The sequence below is a fragment of the Sorex fumeus genome, unplaced genomic scaffold, assembly GCF_029834395.1.
Source record: "Sorex fumeus unplaced genomic scaffold, SorFum_2.1 ptg000265l, whole genome shotgun sequence".
In the NCBI taxonomy this organism is placed as follows: Eukaryota; Metazoa; Chordata; class Mammalia; order Eulipotyphla; family Soricidae; genus Sorex; species Sorex fumeus.
The window spans coordinates 10,618,910-10,640,475 of record NW_026606322.1 but is presented as its reverse complement, the minus strand read 5'-3'; the positions used below and the strand labels follow the sequence as shown (position 1 = coordinate 10,640,475).

Genomic DNA, 21,566 nt, shown 5'->3' with positions numbered 1-21,566 from the left:
AAAACCCTAGCCAAAATGGGTATAGAGGGGACCTTCCTCAACATAATTAAAGCCATCTACCACAAGCCTACAGCAAGCATCATCCTCAATGGGGAAAAACTGAGAGCCTTCCCTCTAAGATCAGGGACGAGACAGGGATGCCCACTCTCTCCACTGCTGTTCAATATAGTACTGGAAGTACTTGCAATAGCGATTAGGCAGGAAAAAGATATTAAGGGCATTCAGGTAGGAAAGGAAGAAATCAAGCTCTCACTATTCGCAGATGATATGATACTCTACTTAGAGAACCCAATAACTTCCACCAAAAAACTCCTAGAAACAATAGACTCGTATAGTAAAGTTGCAGGTTATAAAATCAATACCCAAAAGTCCATGGCTTTCCTATACGCAAACAGTGAGAGAGAAGAAAGCAACATGAAAAAAACAATCCCATTCACAATTGTGCCCCAGAAAATCAAGTACCTAGGAATCAGCTTAACTAAGGAAGTAAAGGACCTGTACAAAGAAAACTACAAAACGCTACTTCAGGAAATAAAAGAGGACATGAGGAAATGGAAAGATATCCCCTGCTCATGGGTTGGGAGACTTAACATTGTCAAAATGGCAATACTACCGAAAGCATTGTATAAATTCAATGCAATCCCTATAAGGATACCCATGACATTCTTCAAAGAAATGAAGCAAACACTCTTGAAATTTATATGGAACAATAAGCCCCCACGAATAGCTAAAGCAATTCTTGGGAAAAAGAAAATGGGAGGAATCAACCTCCCGAACTTCAAACTGTACTACAAAGCAGTAATAATTAAAACAGCATGGTACTGGAACAAAGGCAGAACTGCAAACCAATGGAACAGGGTTGAATACACTGACATCTCTCCTCAATCATATGCTCATCTAATCTTTGATACAGGTGCAAGTAATGTGAAGTGGAGTAAGGAAAGCCTCTTTAATAAATTGTGTTGGCATCACTGGACGGCTACATGCAAAAAAATAGGCTCAGAACTCTGCCTAACACCATGTACAAAAGTAAGATCAAAATGGATTAAAGACCTCAACATCAGACCAGAAACCATAAGGTACATTGAAGATAAAGTTGGCAAAACCCTCCATGATATTGAAGCTAATGGTATCTTCAAAGATGCCACGCCACTGGCCGAGCAAGTGAAAACAGAGATAGATAAATGGGACTATCTTAAACTAAGAAGCTTCTGCACCTCAAAAGAAACAGTGACCAAAATACAAAGACAGTCTACAGAATGGGAAAGGATATTCACCGAATACACATCTGACAAGGGGTTGATATCCAGGATATACAAAATACTGGTTGAACTCCACAAGAAGAAAACATCCAACCCCATCCAAAAATGGGGCAATGAAATGAACAGAAACTTTCTCAAAGAAGAAATCCGAATGGCAAAAAAGCACATGAGAAAATGCTCTACATCATTAATCATCAGGGAGATGCAGATCAAAACCACAATGAGATACCATCTCACACCTCAGAGACTGGCCCACATTCAAAAGAACAAAAGCAACCGATGCTGGCGTGGATGTGGCGAGAAAGGGACACTCCTTCACTGTTGGTGGGAATGTCCACTGGTTCAGCCCTTCTGGAAAACAGTATGGACGATTCTCAAAAAATTAGAAATTGAGCTCCCATTTGACCCAGCAATACCACTCCTGGGAATATATCCCAGAGAGGCAAAAATGTATAGTCGAAGTGACATCTGCACTTGTTTGTTCATTGCAGCACTCTTTACAATAGCCAGAAACTGGAAGAAACCTGAATGCCCAAGAACAGATGACTGGTTAAAGAAACTTTGGTACATCTACACAATGGAGTACTATGTAGCTGTTAGAAAAGATGAAGTCATGAAATTTACATACAAGTGGTACAATATGGAAAGTATCATGCTAAGCGAAATGAGTCAGAAAGAGAGGGATAGACATAGAAAGATTGCATTCATCTGGGGGATATAAAGTAACAAAGTATGAGATTAATACCCAAGAATAGCTGAGATCAGCACAAGGAGGATTACTCCATAACTTAGAGGCCAGCCGGGTATCCTAGAGGAAAGGGCAGTTCAGATAGAGAAGGGAGCACCAAATAAAGGATGTTTGGAGGATCCTCCCAGGAGGGGAGATGCATGTCGAAAGTAGACTATGGACTGAACATGTTTGCCACTCAATGCCTCTTTTGCAGACCACAACACCCAAAAGGAGAGAGAGAACACAGGGGATTGCCCTACCACAGAGACAGGGGGGATGGGGGGATGGGGGTGGGAGGGATATTATCCATGGTGGTGGAAAATGGGCACTGGTGGAGGGATGGGTATCTGATCATTGTATAATTGAAACCAAAGCACAAAAAATTGTAAATCTACAACTTTAAAAAAAATAAAATAAAATAAAGGGGGAAAAAAAAAGAAAGGCCTAGGTCTGTAATCCAAATTTTCTGTGGTTTCTACTTATTCTTCTTATCTTTATTCTCATTTTATTCCTGAACTGGTTTTTCTATCTTAATCTAATCATAGATTTCACCTGTATTTCAGTAACCTCCGTATCTAACATTTCTCTTTAACTTTAATCCAAAACCATATGAATAAAATGCTCCTCAAATACTTCTATGACATTTGAAATATATGGCTTCAATATTTTTGACACGTTTACCATGGAGAGATTGTAAAACCTCCACCAACTGAAGATGACTTGTAACTACTTCCCTCAGTCAAGTGGGATAGAAATGACATTAAGTGGTACTTCTGGCTTCGGCCATGGAAGCTAGATAGTTCTGCCTTGCTTGCTGAATATTAGATCCTGGGCCCTAAACTTCCACACAAGAATTGTGGGACTACTCTTAGGCGACCTGCTATTATGAAAGCCCAAAATACATGGAGATATTTCTTTTACATCCTTGGTACCATCTTGACTTAGCCCAGTCTTAATCCAGGTGACAGACTTGTGATAAAAGAAGCCTTCTGATGATTCTGAGTTCAAACCACCTTCACCTTTTAACCTGAGGCTCCCTATACTATAAAGCAGTTAATCCATTAATCCATTAATTCCAGATCCACAATGTATGTGAACAAGTCAAATAATTGTGGTTTTACGTCACTCCTATTTGGAGTAGACTATATCTGTAACTAGAACAACACCATGTCTCTTAAGTTTTCAAATAACTGTTATTACCAATCACTGATTTTAGTTTTGTTTACTGTCTGTCTCAGTTTCCTGTCTTATACTAGTATATGAGTTGCATGAAGGCAAGTATTTCTGGATTTTTGTTCCTTGATACCTTCCCAAATATAAGGCCCAGCATGCAGTAAACATGCTAGAAATATAAATGAGTGAAATAAGAATCAAAAAGAGGATAAATAAGAAAAATTCCATTTTGTAACATGGAACTATTATAAATTTATAAATGGCACAAAAACAGATCTGTTAAAAAATAACTGAAACTAGGACAGAGTGATAGTAGAGTGGGTAGGACAATTGCTTTGCATAGTTGACCCGGGTTCTATCCCCAGCACTGTATTCTCCTGAGTCCAGCACAAGTGGTCCCTGAATACAGAGTCAGGAGTAAGCCCTGAGCACTGCTGAGGGAGGCCCAAAAACAAAACCAAATACACCCACAATAATTAGGGTCATATGATTTGCTATCTACTTTCTGGTATTACTTTCTCAGATACTACATTCTGAGCTGAATACATGAAATTAAAACATTTTTCTAAGACACAATAAGAAATATCCATGTTTCTAAGAAGTAGCCATGATACACTATATTCATCAAATTATAGAAGTTCATTATAATAATAAACTTACAATTTCAGGGACCCAAGCAAGGGCAGTACCTCCTTGTTTGAATTTCATTTGAGTCAAAACAGTTTTACCAGCAAAATCATAGATTCGAAGAGAACCTAAAGAAAGAATTGTAAATAAATAAAAACACTATGTATGTATATGTAAATATATTTCTCTACATTTAAATAACCTTTCCTCACTTTACATGTTTAGCTTTCTAACAACAAATTTAAAGGGAACTAGTCCAGCTGAGAATCCAATAGCATTTATTCAATCAAAAGTGCTCCTATACTGATTCAGGTCATTTATAACCACAAATAATAACAAACACAACTTTCAACTGACTTGATAGGTGCTTGTCTATTATTTCTATAGATGTCACCTTATGCAGTCCATATATATTAGCCATAAGTTAAGACAGAAGGAGAGAGGAAGGATAAATGTGGATAATGCCAAATAAATAATATTTTTCCAAGCAACCTACGAATCACAATATTAGTATACAATTAAGTGTGGCTGCTTGGGTGGGGGGCTCTCACTTCGTAATATCTCACCTTATTCACATTATCTCCTCTTCATGAAAAATTCTCAAATGCTGCCAATCAAATACATTTTTTAGTAATTGTACTGGAAACAAAGCACCAATACTGGGTGTGTTTTCAAAAGTTCCTACTTACAGTCCAAGGCAGTAGTGGCCATGAGGTAAGTGAGAGGAGAGACAGCCAGGGCTTCAATGGGCCCAGAGTGGAAGGAGAAGAGGCATTCTGGATCTTGAGTCTGACAGCAAAATGACAGAGAGCCAGTTAGATCTCCAGGGCAGGGCACACAGAACTAAAGTCAAATCTGAGCAAATGGAAGTAGAGCCCTGTGCCATCTGTGTGATGCACCTGAAGTGTTTCCAAACACAACAGGCCAGTAATGTTGGAAAGGTGATGATTTTGGAATTAAGAACAGTGAACTTTCTTGACACTTAAAGAATGTGTGATTTGCACAAGTCACTTCAAATATTCTTCATCAGCAAAATGGGATGACTGTTACTGCCTGCCTACTAAACAGGGTCTCTGTGAGGATCACTAGAGATAATATGAATGCAATTGCTGTATATTTCCGAAAACTGTAGAGCAGTTTCACGTAATGGTATATGATGGTGCTGACATTGGCATTTTTTCTGGTAAATTTTTCTATGCAATGCACTTTTTTAATGTAAAATCCTAACTAGAATAAATTATAAGAGTAAGACATGTTGAACAAATTTTTGATGAGGACAATGATCAATTAAAGAAAGGTGTGTGTGGGGTGGCGGGGGGTGCTAGGGATGGGATTGGTAGTCAAGCCTGACACTGTCAGGGCTTTCTCTTTGTTCTGACCCAGGGAACACTCCTGGCAGGCTCAGGGATCATATGGGGTGCTGGGGATTGTACTAGGGTCAGTTGGTAACAAGGAAAGCACCTTATTCACTATACTACCCTTCTGCCCCCTAAATAAAATATCTTTTTTAAAAAAGCAATGAAGTTTTTATAGAAAATCAAGGATGGGCTGGACAGAGTACAGCAGGTAAGGTGCTTGTCTTACATCATGCTTCACCTGAGTTTGAGTCCTAGAATCCCTATGGTCCCCTAGAGAAAAACCAGGAATAACTCTTGAATGCAGAGCTAGACAGTAAGCCCTGAGTTATCTCTAGGTGTGACCTAAAAATTGAAAAAAAATAATAAATTAGGGGAAAAGAATAAAAAGAAAAGAAAAACTGGCAACTTACAATATTTGAAAAACTGAGGTCAAGCTTCCATATGGCTCCATTGGCATCCTAGAAATTAAATATCTAATAGTAATTTATTTTTAACTTTTTAAATTTTTATTAAATTGAAATCACTTTATTCCTAGGGATAAAGTACACCATCAAAATTTTACACATATTTTAAATGCAATTAAAATTTAACAAAAGCAATTTCTATATATCTTTAGAATACAATCATATTCTAATCTTACAATACTTATAATATAATAAAATGCTTCTAAGTTTTATGTATATAAAATACAAGCCAACTAATTAGAAAAATTCCAGGAAATTACACTAAAAAGAATAATACTTTTAATATTGTAATAAACTTATAATAATTTATTATTTTATCTTTATGTACAAGTACCCTTAAGGAATCAAGAAAAATATACCTTACCTGAGCCAACCAAAAATTATGTCCAACTTGATCAATTTTTATCATGGAGAAGAGTTTGACATTCTTGTCTACTTGAAGCTCATTAATGGACTCAATCTCTAATAATCCAGTATCATCTATAATATCAGCAGTATCTATTGCCTCAAAATCCCATATCTTAGTTTAAAAAAAGAAAAAATTTTAATCAATTGGCATTTTGTGAATATATATTTTATAAACCAAAAAGTCTTCATTCTCCCAAAAAGCATTTCTTCTTATTTCATGAGTAGTAAGAACAATTTGTTAAAATAATTTGTTATTTGTTAAAATAAGAACCAGCCAAAAGCCTGGTCTCTGGGATTTTGCTCCAAACTGGGAGCTAATAAACTGCTATATTTTACTTTGCTATATTTTACTTAGAGAGAAAATATATCACTAATTAAGAAATCTAATTTTCCCAAAGTATACTTAATTTCAAAGTCTCTGTCTTCTCTGCATATATGGTGTCATAAAAATATAAATGATTTAGCAATATATAGTTTTGTTTGCTACTCATAGATGCCTGGAAAAAGGAATATATCTATCTAAAAATAACATTACTAAATAAGCACTATCCTAAGCAGAGAAAATTACTTTATTTTTTTATTTTTTATTTTTTTAATTTTTATTAGTGAGATATCATGAGGTACAGTTGCAGAATTACAAATTTTTGTGCTTGGGTTTCAATTATACAATGGTCAGAGAAAATTACTTTAGGTGATGAATTTCAATGATGCTTTTATTGGAAACATTTCTCTTATCAATTTATATTATTTAGATTTTTATATCTGTTATGTCTTACTGTTATATCTGTTATATCTTATTTAGATTGTTATATCTGTTATTTAGATTATGTTATTTAGATAAGAGTTGTTCTTAGTATAGCAACAAGAGAAACTCATCAGGACTTCCTCTGTAAATGTAACCCCAAATGGTTCCCTTGAAACAATCTACCACATTAATGTAGACTAGCTCACATTTTGGGGAAGAAATTTCAGGTAAGAATAGTGGTGTCCCATAGGATGAAAGAAAGACACAGATCCTACAGTCAAAGTAACTCCTGGGAATTTGGATAGGTTATTTTTTTTTATTTTTTGCTTTTTGGGTCACATCTGGAGATGCACAGGGGTTACTCCTAGGTCTGCACTCAGGAGTTACTCCTGGCAGTGCTCAGGGGACCATATGGATGCTGGGAATCGAACCCGGGTTGGCCGCATGCAAGGCAAACGCCCTACCCACTGTGCTATTTCTCCAGCCCAAGGGTAGATTATTTCTAAAGAAAAGGTAGAGATTTAAAACATAAAAGACTAAAGAAAAGAGGGTGGACTTTAATAACCTAGTTCCCCTTTTTAAATCGGGTTGTCTATAAAGAGATCTCTGAACTCTTTTACTGCTTTCCTGCTATAATTTTCTTCCACTTGATATTTTGACATTTTAGGGTATTATATCTTAGGAGGACAACGAATATTTTATATGTCAAAATAAAGAACATAAAGGATAACATTTGGCATATCGAATACGCCTGGCAAACTCCCCATTACGTATTGGATATGCCAAATACAGTAATGACAACAGATCTCATTCCCCCACCCTGAAAGAGCCTTCCATCTTTGGGAAAAGATGAGTAAGAAGAGTCTGCTAAAATCTTAGGGCTAGGAGGAATAGAGACATTAGTGGCGCCCGCTCAAGTAATTCAATGATCAACGGGATGACAATGATACAGTGAAAAGCTAACATAAAGAACAACAGTGAACAAAACAGAAAATATTACATTTAAGATGGTAATTATAAACATGTTTCTGTGCACAAGAGCCAATGGTACAAAGACAGACAGGAGGAGATATGATGTTACCGTGCTAGACATAGGAAGTTCAACAGGTATTAACAGTGTGATCTGACTATTAAAAGTAATAACCTTACCTCCAATAACAATACAGTTCAAAGAATATCCAAAGGAGACTAGAGAAGGGTAGAGAGGAAACAGGTACCATGGAAACTATAAGGCAAATTACACAAGACTCCAGATGTACCAGCAACAACAGACACAGGTGAGAAGAGATGTGACAATAGACAGAGTAACGCCAGCAGGCGAGGGCAGAGAACACTAGGAAGTGGGGAGAGGGAAGCACCCACGGGCAATCTTCTCAGCTCATCCCCCAATTACTTTTTTTTTCAATTTTTATTAGTGAAACACCATGAGGTACAGTTGTAGACTTACAAATTTTTGTGCTTGGGTTTCAGTTGCACAATGATCGAGTACCCATCCCTCCACCAGTGCCCATTCTCCACCACCACTGATCCCAGTATCCCTCCCACCCCCCATCCCCCCCATCCCACCCTATCTCTGTGGCAGGGCATTCTCTTTTGTTCTCTCTCTCCTTTAGGGTGCTGTGTTTTGCAAAAGAGACATTGAGAAGGGAGCACCAAATAAAGGGTGTCGGGAGGTTCCTCCCCAATTACTTTTAAAGGATGTTTCTCTCTGGTGGTAAATTAACTTCTAGCCAAAGTTAATTGGCAGCATTATAACTCTGAAATTTTCTGAGAGGACCTTGTGTTATTCAAACTGCTGCTGAAGTTGTATCTTTAGAAAACAGAAGTCCCTGCCAAGATGGACACAGAGGTCCTTTCAAGATGCTCTGTCTGAGTGGGTCACTCATTGCATTGAAACCTGGGTGCCAAATGTCTATTTTCTATCGAGATTACTTATCAGAAATACTATTAGCTAAGTCCCATGGAGAGGGGAGCGGAGAAGGGACATGAGCATTGCTTGAACATCCAAATTAAACTAATAAATTTTTAAGTGAGCTGGCCCTGCATGAGAGTAAACAACTACTGATCTCGATCATATAGTGATTTTTTAAATAGAAATACAAATAAATTGACAAAACTGATAAAAAAAAAAAACCAGATGATCTGTAATTTGTGATTAAGATGTGGGAACTACTGTCTAAGGATCAAGAAAACTCACCCTAGGGACTGGAGCAATAGCACAACGGATAGGGTGTTTGCCTTGCATACAGCCAACCTGGGTTCAATTCCCAGCATCCCATATGGTCCCCCAAGCACCACCAGGAGTAATTCCTGAGTGCAAAGCCAGGAGTAACCCCTGCGCATCATTGGGTGTGATACAAAAATCAAAAAAAAAAAAAAGAAAAGAAAAGAAAACTCACCCTAATCCATCCATCAGACCCAATAGTGATAACTTCCCCCTCATCCAGCATTATCTGGTTAATGTGTCCCTGGTGACAGGATTTCCGTGCAGAGCGACAGAGCTCCACCTTGATGTGTCCAGAATCCCAAACCAGCAGGTTGCCCCACTCTGAACCTGAGAGCACCTGCAGGTGTATCAAGAGAAAGGAATATACATTAAAGTAGATACGCATGTTTATACTTTGAATAGCAGGTCAAAATTCTTTAAAAAAAATTCTTGGAGCCAGAGAGATAATACAGTAGATAAGGTATTTGTCTTACATGCACCCAACAAGCTTCTATAACTGGCATCACTTATAGTCCCCCAAGCACATCCAGGAGTAATCTCTAAGCACAGAGCCAGGAGTAAGCCCCGAGCACTGCTGATATGGCTCACCACCCCCAAACACACACACACACACACACACACACACACATTTTTTTTTTGATTGTGAAGTGAAAGGTTTCTATAACAAAAATAGAGAAATAAAAACTTACTCTCCCAGAAAAAAAGAAGGCATCAATCATATTTGACATATTTCCTTCTTCTAATGTTATGCATAGTTTACCAAGCTTGATGGTCATTTGATAAGCTGAGTCCATTAATAAAGTCATCTGATCACAATTTATCAGTATCCAAGTTTAAGCAGCAGTAATTGTTTAGGTCCACTTCATACTAATCATTTTATCCAGCAAGTCCCTGAATCCACACTACCAGACACTAGTTATTCAGATGTTTAAATGGTATTACATAAGTAAGACTTCCTGACTACTATTCTCTGTGCAAGCCCTGCTCCTACCTAATACTCTCCCTGAAAACAGATGCCTGTACAAAGTCAAAATTTTATTTTCTCTAGAACTCCCTGGATGCTTTAATACAGACATGTTCCCTGGAAATCCCCAAGAGAAAACAAAGGAATTTGACCAGAAAAATCTCACTTTCATAGACCTTTTGTGAGAATGAAAGTTTCACAAAATTCCTCTTGGCAAACCGATCTAATATTTGTCTGTATTCTCCAGGATTCTATATCCACATTTACTTCTCTCTCACCAGAATCACAAATGAGCTTTCTCAAGGTTTTTTCCTACCTTTTAAAACTTATCTGTTCTTTGCTGTTTCATTTTACCTAATTTCACTTTTATTTTACTTCATTTCACCCATTGTGGTTCATTCTTTCTTTTGGCTTATTTTTTTCTCTCCAATGACTAAATTTACTAAGAAAATATCACCAAAATGTTAAGATAATACTTTCTGAAATGTGTCTCACGTCCAGCTTTCCATTTCTAGCTGTCCTAAGAAAAGTCTATGCTTTCATCCTTCTTCCGAGAATAACAATTTTTTTCCTTCCTTGCTCATTTCCTGGACTCAAATTTTCCCTCTCTCTAAGCCATGTGTAGTTTTGTGTCAAAATTTACAACTTCTTATATTTCTAACTCTGCTTCTCTAATGCTAGTAGCTCTTTTAATGTCCTTACTTTCTAGAAGCCAAACATATTTCTCTAATGTCCCCTCTTTACCAGCATTGTTTTATTTTTAATTAATCTCAATAAATAGCAAATATAAATATTATGTAATTTATTTTTACGTTAATTTTATTTAACAAATGTAGCTCTCTTTTATAATAGATAATTTTTACTCTCCTTAGTATTAGCTAACATTAATTACCCCCAAATTGCAGTGCTGCAGATGCCAACACAAAGTGCCACAATCTTTATGAATAATAACTTGATGATTTAAAATTCATCGAACTATACAGAGCCATTGACACTTTCAATTCGCTTTGAACTTGGTAAAGAAAGTATGAGGGAAATTAATAATTTAAAACACTGCAACTAGTCACGCCCATAAGCCACATCTGGCTGGTGCCAGATAATCTCGTCATCAGCCACGATCCACAGTCACATGTCCTTCTATCCCAGAAGGGAGCATAACACGACACATGCCATAACCATGCCACCAGACCCCATGTCAGAGTGTTTTACTCAGGACACCCTGGAGAGAGACTGGTAAGACCCCTTCCTGCCCCAAAGGACCCATCCCCAGTAGCCAAAAACCTCCAAACTTAACTGCCACCATCTCACAGCCACTCTCCACACACTCAGGCCGAGTCTCACCCATGAGTGAACCTGTTCCTGGACTACATGGCCAGGTTCATGGCCACACGACATCTCATACCTCACACCAAGAGTACTACAAGAGTACCGCAAAACACTTGATGGGGTTTAAAGTAGGAGGCAAACGATCTTAGAGGGAAAATTTTTTTTTTACATATATACAAAATCACACAAGACCAACATTTTCTTTTTTCTGCTTTTGGGGTCACACCCGGTGATACGCTGGGTTTACTCCTGGCTCTGCACTCAGGAATTACCCCTAGCGTTGCTCAGGCAACCATATGGGATGCTGGGAATCGAACCTGGGTTGGCCGCTTGAAAGGCAAATACCCTACCCACTGTGATATTGCTCCAGCCCCAAGGCTCAACGTTTAACAATACATTAGTGATTTCTGTTTTTTTATTTTTTATAATTTTATTTTTTGAATCACCGTGAGAGCATTTACAAAGCTTTCGGGTCTAAGTCTTGGTCATAGAAGAGCTTAATGGCCCCTGGGTGAAATACAACAATCTTTACAATCTTTACACTCTTTCCTCTAAGGAAACTTTGTTGTAGCATTTTCAGGGTTTTTCATAACAAACAATACAAAACATATTATTTCAGTTCTGCTTTGGGGCAGGGGTTGGGGTTTGGGATGGAAACATTCAAAATATGGTGGTGGGAAGGTATAATGGTGGTGGTATTGGTGTTCAAATATTAAATGTAATCAAATATTGTGAACTATTTTATAAAATAAAAAATTAAAATTAAAAAACTCACTGGAACTCTAGGCTGGAGAGATAGTACAAAAGATAAGTGCTTATTTTTTACATGACCAGCTCAGGTTTGATCCCCAGCACCTCAAAATGTTCCCTGAGCCTCTTCCGGAGTGATCACTGACTACAGGGCTAGGAATAAGCTCTGAGTAGCATCAGGGGAACCCCAAAACAAAAACAAGCAAATGGAAAACAACAACAAAAATACATTGCAGAATCACAGAATCACATGCACCTCAGTTTAGTGGGACCCAGGATACTTCCCAGCAGTCATCAGACCTAATGTGGAGGCCCTACAAGAAAGTGTGAGACTATAGGCCAGACCACCCCCTCTGGCCAGAACCATATGTCCACACATACATGTTGCATGCAAGTTAACTATCCCTCAGGCCTCAGAATAAATTGATATAGAAAAGCAGCCACTGGCCATTTGAAAGACTCATCCTACTGACCCAAACCAGACACAACAAAGAACAGAAGGAGGAACTCAACCTGCACCTGTAAATAATGTCAAAAGAACTGGAAGTGTGCCAAACACAACAAAAAGCTAGCAACTATCCCCAATGAAGAATTCAAAGGAACAATGGCTAGACTCATCACTGAACTGAATAAAACAACGTAAGAGAGCTTTAATATAATAAAGTGAAAGACATACATAGAGAAAATTATAATTTACTTCTAAAAGGAACAAAATAAGACACTCGAAAAACATATTCCTTGCTCTTAGACTGGAAAGATTGACATCATTAAAATGACTAACCTACATCATTAAAATGAATATCCTATTTAAAGTAATTTACAGATGCAATGCTATCCCCATTATAAATCTCAAAACATTTTTAAGGACAGAGCACACATACTTCTGAAATTCATATGGATTCATAAAACTCACAGAACAGCTAAAAAATTCTGAGAAAAATAAGATGGCCGGCATTACATTCCGGCATTACATTCCTAGACTTTTAATCTGTACTACATAACTATAATAATCAAAAGTGTACTAACACACTAAACTTTACAAAAGCTGTACTAAACTGTACTAAAATACTAAACCAAAGACACTGTCAGATCAATGAAATAGAATTGAGAACCCAGATAGAAACCCTCAAATATAAGGACAATAAATTTATGGCAAGTATGCTAGGTACTGAGCTGGAGCGATAGTACAGCGGTAGGGCGTTTGCCTTGCATGAAGCCAACATGGCCGACCCGAGTTTGATTCCTCCGCCCCTCTCAGAGAGCCTGGCAAGCTACCGAGAGTATCTCGCCCGCACGACAGAGCCTGGCAAACTCCCCATGATGTATTCGATATGCCAAACACAGTAACAACAAAGTCTCCAATGGAGACGTTACTGGGCCCGCTCGAGCAAATCGATGATCAAAGGGAGGGCCTTTACTTTACTTTACTTTACTTTATGCTAGGTATATGAAATGAAACAAAGAAAGTATCTTTAACAAATGATGCTGGAAAACTAACTAGCAAGATGCAAAAAAGAAGAAAAGAATATGATTTCTATCACTCCATATACAAAGACCAATTAGAAGTGGATTGAAAACCTTGATATCAAATTTGTCTCTATAATACAATGAGAAAAACATAAGGAAAACTCTGCAAGATCTTGTTTTCAAAGGAGTCTTCAATGATACAACTTCAGTGTCAAAGAAAACAAAAGCAGAAATAAACAAATGGGACTACATAAAATCTAAAAAGTTTCTGCACTGCACAAGGAATGAGGCATAAATGGGAGAATATATTTGCACACCATCCATCAAAGGGCTAATAATGAAAATATAAAAGTACCCTCAAAGATCAATAACAGCAAATATTAAAATGGGGAGAGCAGGGCCAAAGAGACAGTACAGTGGTAAAGCACATGCCCTGCATGTGGTTAAACCCAGTTCAATCCCTGATAATGCATGTGATCCCAAACCACTGATAGCAGCAATCTCTAAGTACAGAGCAAGGAGTATTCCCTGAGTACTATCAGGAATGGTCTCAGCTCCCCCCACTTCCCATTCCCACTCTCACTCTCCTACAAATGGGGAGAGGAAATGAACAGACAGTTCCTTAGAGAAGACATAAAGATGGCCAACAGGTACATGAAAAAATTTTCATCACTGGTTACCAAGTAAAAATTATTATTAAATAATAATTAACGACAATGTGATATCGTCTCACAACAACAAGAATGTCTATATGAAAAAGACCAAAAACAATCAGTACCGGCATGGACATGGAGAAAAAGTAGCTCTCATTCACTGCTTCTTATACTGTTAACATGGTCCAGCCACTTTAGAAAATGGTTTGGAAACTTCCTAAAATATTGTGAACAGTACTTCCACATGACCCAGCATTTCCTCTCCTGAGCATGTACACCAATTATCACAAAATAATCTTAAAGGACATAAGTATACCTATGTTCATCACAACACAATTTGTAATAGCCAAGATCTGGAAACAACCCGAGTGCCCAAAAACATATAAGTGGATAAAGATATTATGCTATACATACAAAATGGAATACTAATTAGCTACGAAAAAAAGATGAGATTATCTCATTCACATACAGAATACACAAAAACAAAGAAAGGAACTATATAGTCCCCAATTCAAGCAAAACATGAGATGATCTATAGAACTGGCAACTAATGAGATGAGGAGAAGGATATCTGGAGGGGATCGTGAGTTAAGGGTGGTGGAATCTTAAAACACTGGTAGAGGGATTGTGCAGTAACTCTACAAACGTAAAACAATGACTTCAATAGTATTAACGGTGAAAATATAAAATAAAATCTTTGGAGCGATAGCACAGCGGTAGCGCGATTGCCTTGCACGCAGCCAACATGGCCAGCCCGAGTTCTATTCCTCCGACCCTCTCGAAGAGCCCGGCAAGCTACCAAGAGTATCTCACCCGCACGGCAGAGCCTGGCAAGCTACCCGTGATGTATTCGATATGCCAAACACAGTAACAACAAGTCTCACGATGGAGAAGTTACTGGGCCTGCTCGAGCAAATCGATGATCAACGGGAGGGCCTTTGAGCAAAATGGTAAAATTAAGGGAATTGGAGCAATAGGGCTGGAGCGATAGCACAGCAGTAGGGCGGTCGCCTTGCACGCAGCCAGCCCGGCCAAGCCGGGTTCGATTCCTCCACCCCTCTCAGAGAGCCCGGCAAGCTACCGAGAGTATCTCACCCGCACGGCAGAGCCTGGCAAGCTCCCCGTGACGTATTCAATATGCCAAACACAGTAACAACAAGTCTCAAAAAAATGGAGATGTTACTGGGCCCGCTCGAGCAAATCAATGAACAACGGGAGGACAGTGACAGTGACAGAGGAGCAATAGCACAGCAGGTAGGACACTTGTTTTCTACAGAGTCAGCCACGTTCAATCTCTGGCACTTTATATAGTCTCCAAAGTGCTTCAAGGAGTGATCCTGAGTGCAGAGCCTGGAGTCAGTCCTGAGCAGCACCAGGTGTGGCCAAAAATTTTTTTTAATTCAAGTATCTGAAAAAAAGTCATTATATTGCTATATGAAAAACTTTTGCTTGCTTTCTGTGTGTATAATATTTAGTAAAAATAGAAAATTGTATGGACTATGACAATTTTATTTAAATATGTTAATTAAAATTAAATCTAAAGAGACAAAATTAAACACTATAATTTTAGTATCTTAATAATACTGACGATGCTCTTTAGAATACAGGATGTGCTTTCATATACATATTGAAAACATGACTTCAGCACTGCAAACTAGTGGTTGTGTACTCACCTTCCCATCTGGGAACTCCACATAACCTTCTATGTCAGTAGTCGCTGTTTTACCAAAACGACCCAATGAACCCTGAAGCTTAAGGCCAGTGAATGTTTGAGCCATTTGCCAGAACCTATAAACAAAAAGGCCTGAATGGACTTCAAAGATTTTTTACTTCTTTCATTTTAACAATTTATCCAAGCATTTATATTCCATATAGCATACATATTTCTTCATTTAATTATCTAACCAACATGTATTAAGTATCTAATATTTATTTCACAAAGTTCTAGGCAATACAAATTTAACAGTGAGCAAAAGTGACAAGGACATTTTTACTTGCTTTTGTAGATCTTATATTTTAGAGCGGTGCTGTCAATGCAATATTCACTAGCCGCATGTGACTGCTTTTAAGGTATATGTGAAATAGCATTAAATAAAGAATTTAAGTCAGTATTTTGGATAGACAATTATCAAATTGTACTCAAGAATCACCTGTGGCAACTGTCTACCTAATTAAACAGAACAGACACATCCAGACTGCAGAAAGTTTTACTGGAGAATAGGAGAATATTCTATGGGGGGGGGCGGGGGAGTTATGAAAGCTTCCCTCAAAGCTCTCTGTTATTAGTTGCATAACTTGTGTATGATTTTCTTGATCACATTGTGCCTTCCTAAGGGTATCCTAAATCCAAGGATTTATAACAAAAAGTGGATAATTACTTTTCCTTATTTTGTTTTTATTAATATTCTGCATTCTAAAATTGCTCGTAATTTAAAAATAAATAACCATCTTCTGTGGCCACTGGCTCTACATGTGACCAGCCAAACCCAGGCTGCAAGAAAACCCAGCATGCAAGGCCACCAAGGTCAACAGGAAGTTCAACATCTAGGCCAGCAGCATCCACGGCCACAGCCTGCCCTTCAGAGCTCATTGCTAAAGCACTCCCAGCAGAGGCAGGCCACCTTGCCAAGGTGGAGTCTATTAGCTAAAAAGATGTGTGCTGCAGTAGAAATGACATCTGTACCTATATGTTCATTACAGCACTGTTCACAATAGCCAAAATCTGGAAATAACCCAAGTGCCTGAGAACAGACGACTGGTTAAAGAAACTTTGGTACATCTACACAATGGAATACTACGCAACTGTTAGGAGAGATGAAGTCATGAAATTTGCTTATAAGTGGATAGACAGGGAGAGTATCATTCTAAGTGAAATTAGTCAGAAAGAGAGGGACAGATATAGAAGGACTGCACCCATTTGTGGAATACAAAATAACATAACATGAGACTGACACCCAAGGACAGTAGACACAAGGGCCAGGAAGATTGCGCCACAGTTGGAAGTCTGCATCATGGGCAGAGGGAAGAAGGCAGCTGGAATAAAAAAGAAATCACTAAGAAAATGATGGTTGCATCCTGAGCGAGACCTCCAAATGAAAGTGGACTATAGACCGAACACGATGGCCACTCAATACCTCTATTGCAAATTACAACACTCTAAAGGAAAGAGTGAGCAAAAGAGAATGCCACAGAGGGCGGGGTGGGGTGGGGATGGGGCGGGGAGTGGGAGGGCTACTGGGATCATTGGTGGTGGAGAATGGGCACTGGTGGAGGGATGGGTACTCGATCATTGTATAGCTGAAACCCAAGCACAAAAGTTTGTAAGTCTACAACTGTCTACAAGTCTCATGGTGTTTCACTAATAAAAAAAAAAAAAAAGAAAAGAAAATGATGATTGGAGGGATGGCTGGGAAGGGAGGTGTGTGCTGAAAATACATAATAACCTCTCAGTATCTGTATTGCAAACTATAATGCCCAAAAGTAGAGAAAAAGTATGGGTAATATTGTCTGCCATGGAGGCGGGGGGAGGGTGGGAAAAGGGGGGTATACTGGGGATACTGGTGGTGGGAATGTGCACTGGTGGAGGGATGGGAGTTTGATCATCATGTGATTGTAACTCAAACATGAAAGCTTGTAACTATATCTCACGGTGATGCAATAAAATAAAATAAATAAATAAAATAAATAAAACTTGTGTGCCGGGATTGTGGGCACAGCGACCACTAGGAAGAGTACCCCTGTCCAGGGACAGCGACCACACCACACCAGGCTATCACAGGTGGGTTGACCAGTTCAAGCTACCAACACAGTCCTTTTTCACAGAAGGAAACAGATGGCACACAGGAACTCAGGAGCAAAAGGAGGAGTCAAACCCAGGACCACCGGTCCCCAAAGTCCACACTGTCCCCAGCTGCTTTTAACAAGAGAGGGCAGGGGGATATGAGGATGGCTGTGGCTCTTGGTCTTGTGTAGCTTCCTACAGAAAATCTATGCTCCAAGGAGAGCTGTTGAACATCCTCATTTGTCCAGTTGAAATATACAATTCCCATGATTCCCCAAAATCTGCATTTGTGGGGCTGGAGAGATAACACAGTAGGGAGGGCATTTGCCTTGCACGCGGCCGACCCGGGTTCAATTCCTAGCATCTCATATGGTCCCCTGAGCACCACTCAGTAATTCCTGAGTCAGATCCAGGAGTAACCAACCCCTGGGCATCACTGGGTGTGACTCAAAAAACAAAACAAACCCAAAAAAAAGCTACATTTTTATATGATGTATTATTGTATAATAAGCCTGGTGTTATAATAGCCAGGGCATCTCCAGATAGTCCATCCCCTTAGCAATACTTGTAGGATAATTTACTAGTGCCTGGATTAGGCACAGTACCCACTTGATGTGGCCTGATCCTGCTGTAGTAAGCTGCTCCTCGTTTTCAGGATTGAAAGTAATCTTAAACACATCCTGGGAAAAAGCTTTCGTCCTCAGTATGGGCTGTTCTTCTCTCCACTCCCAGATGGTCATTGTGTAATCGGGGCTGCCCCCAACAGAGGCCAGCATGTGACCATAGCAGTCAAAGTTCACGGAAGCATAGCTCCGTCTGGTCCCATCTGAAAGAAGGAAAGGGAACTGAATTTTAATCATTCCATTTTGAAAGTATTATATTTTTTAAAAGGAGAACGTACACTCTTGGTGAAGGCATGTTAATGGAAGAATACCAAAGAGCAATTAGAAAATTATTCTTCACCTTTGGCATTGGGATGAATTGCACTGGGAGGAATGGCATGTGAGGGAGGGGAGGAGGAGGACTCAGGGGGATAAAATCACAGTTACATGAAACAAGTAACTTTGAGAACATTGTCTGTTTCATGAAGGGGAAGATGATATCAGAGCATGTAGAGGTCACAGTGAGATCCATCTACAATTAAAAATTTCTCACAAAAAAATTCACAAATGAAAACAATAATGAGTTTGGGTTTCTGATTATGAATGGAAATAAACTGGACAGACTGAAAAAATCAACAACTCTTCTTGCATCTATTTGAATGGGATGCCCACAGAGTAAAGCACTTTATTCAAGACTAGAGATAAAGATGAAAACAGGGAAGTTCCCAGAGCAGACTCAAGAACAGAATGAAGGAAACAGTGTTGGGGAGAAAAGTCTGAACTATAACTGATGAATTATGAGGCTCAGTGCAAAAAGCTCTGATTTCAGAGAAACTTAACAACCCTGACTGCTACAATAATATTACATTTTTTAGAGTGGGATTAACTTGAACATGGACTATTTTTAAGATTTTTCTGGACTCACCTCGAAGGATTCTGTAGGGCCTCCGGGAAGGATATTCATAGATGATGATATTTGGATCATCTCCTTTTTCAGCTACTGTGAAGTAAGTTTTTTCAGGGTGAACCTATAAAAATAAAATCTCACTAAAATGCTGAAAGGGAAATTTTATATAAATGCACTTATTAACGTGCTGTTTATTTATAATATTACTTTATATAATTTGTTTTAGGATGCACTCTGATTGAAAACTCAAAAAAATGTTTATCTGATAAATATTCTATCGATACGATTTAAATTTGAAAACTTTAATAATACTCATTTTAAATTTTACTTTCATTAAGTTACATTTAGTCCCACAATGTTTGGGGGGTTCTGTTTTGTTTAGCAGCCACATCTGGAAATGCTCAGGAATCACTCCTGGTGGTGCTACAGGGACCATATGTGGTGCCAGGGATCAAACCCTGGTCATCTGCAGGTAAGGTAAACATCCTACCTGCAACATTATCTCTCTGACCCCATGTCCTATATTTTAAGATTGTCATCAGAAAAAAATTAGAGCAATGCATCTCAAATTTTTCTGTGTATCTAAGAGTCAATTATATGGCTTATTAAAGCACAGATTGCAAGCTCCACCACCAATTTTGAATACAACAGATAAGGGCTGAGCTGAATAGTTTACATAAACATGTCTCACAAGTTCTCAGTTGATACTGATGTTCTAGATCTGCAAATGACTCTGAGAACAAGTTAAATTAGATGAGATCTTGCCCTGCAGACAAACCTAATTTTTAATACATAAACTTGTACAGAAAAAAATTAAAATTTCAAGGGTAAGTTATATCTCAATGAAAATTACATAGCCCAGACAAAAATTACTATAAATGAATTTATATGTACAGAACAACAATTCAATATTTCTAATCCAGATGAGGAGAAAAATAAACTGAATATGTCCCAGATAAATTATTTCTTGTCAGTATTTCAATGAGGGCTATATAATTAGAATTATATGTTCATTTGAGTTGTTTTGAATCCATTGGTAAGAAAGGCAAAGGGTGGGGTACTGACATAGATTGTGCTTGAATTTCATTCGAGACAAGTAGCTCTTTTTTCTTCCTCCTACATATGGGATAATGCCTGTATCTGTGGAATTTCCCTATGGGTAAGCTCCCTCATTTTTCCACTTAAGTGAATGCCTATCATTTCAACTTGAGAATATTCAAAACATTTCCACTTCCACTATACTAATCTTGAAGTCTCGTCGAGTTCCATCCCACCTAATCACAAGTTTCCCACTATTCCCTGCTTTTTGGGCCACGTCTCTGTATTGGAGCTACATCCGTCTTTCTTCTGTTGGAAGCCCTCTGGCTCCACAGAATACTGTGATGTGCCCCCTTGCACCTTCTACTTATTTTTTTTATCCCCCCCCCACGCCACATCCCCCCCTGTCCCACCCTGCCTCTGTGGCAGGGTATTCCCCCTTGTTCTCTCTCTCTTCTTTTGGGTACTGTGTTTTGCAAGAGAGGCATTGAGTGGCAATCATGTTTGGTCTATAGACTACTTTTAGCATGCTTCTCCCACCCTGGGAGGGTCCTCACAACACCCTTTATTTGGTGCTCTCTTCTCTATCTGAGCTTCCTTTTCACCTAGCACGTGTGGCTGGCCTTCAAGTCATGAAGCAAAATTCCTGGTACTAATCTACTTCTTTCTAATCAGACCTAAATTTAGGGAGGTTTCTACTTGAATAATGATACCTCTAGAAACCTCTTGAGTATTTCATTTGGAACTACAGCTCTCTTGGGTACCAAATCCTATGAATTTCCTTTTGTCTCACTGTCTCACACACCTAATATGAACACATGTCCCTACCATAAAGCTAAAAATACCAAGAGGTATCCCTCAAGCTATTTTCTATTCAGAGTATACATGATCTAAAGACAATTATTTTAAGGCACACAAAAGGAAAAAAGCAGCCAAGGGAAAAGCGAAATTCATAGGACCAACTGCTATGAAGAGGTCAACTAAAACACAGAAAGATATTCTTCAGATCTACTAAGAGATCCACTTGTCATCTATGGCAATTTCAGTGAGGTGGTGGGGGCAGGAAGGGAATTAAAAACAGAAG

At 38.6% G+C, this 21,566-nt stretch overlaps 1 protein-coding gene across 1 annotated transcript in view; it reads right to left on the bottom strand.

Annotated features, from left to right (window-relative positions):
• CFAP44 (cilia and flagella associated protein 44) overlaps positions 1-21,566 on the bottom strand; it is a 134,116-nt gene that overhangs the window by 102,957 nt on the left and 9,593 nt on the right. The window contains exons 4-11 of the mRNA XM_056109135.1: positions 19,463-19,565; positions 18,545-18,761; positions 15,828-15,942; positions 9,167-9,331; positions 5,979-6,134; positions 5,561-5,608; positions 4,482-4,581; positions 3,826-3,920 (exon numbers count right to left, since the gene is read on the bottom strand). Of these exons, the coding sequence (XP_055965110.1) occupies positions 3,826-3,920; positions 4,482-4,581; positions 5,561-5,608; positions 5,979-6,134; positions 9,167-9,331; positions 15,828-15,942; positions 18,545-18,761; positions 19,463-19,565 (999 nt within the window). The remainder of the gene's footprint in view (positions 1-3,825; positions 3,921-4,481; positions 4,582-5,560; positions 5,609-5,978; positions 6,135-9,166; positions 9,332-15,827; positions 15,943-18,544; positions 18,762-19,462; positions 19,566-21,566) is intronic.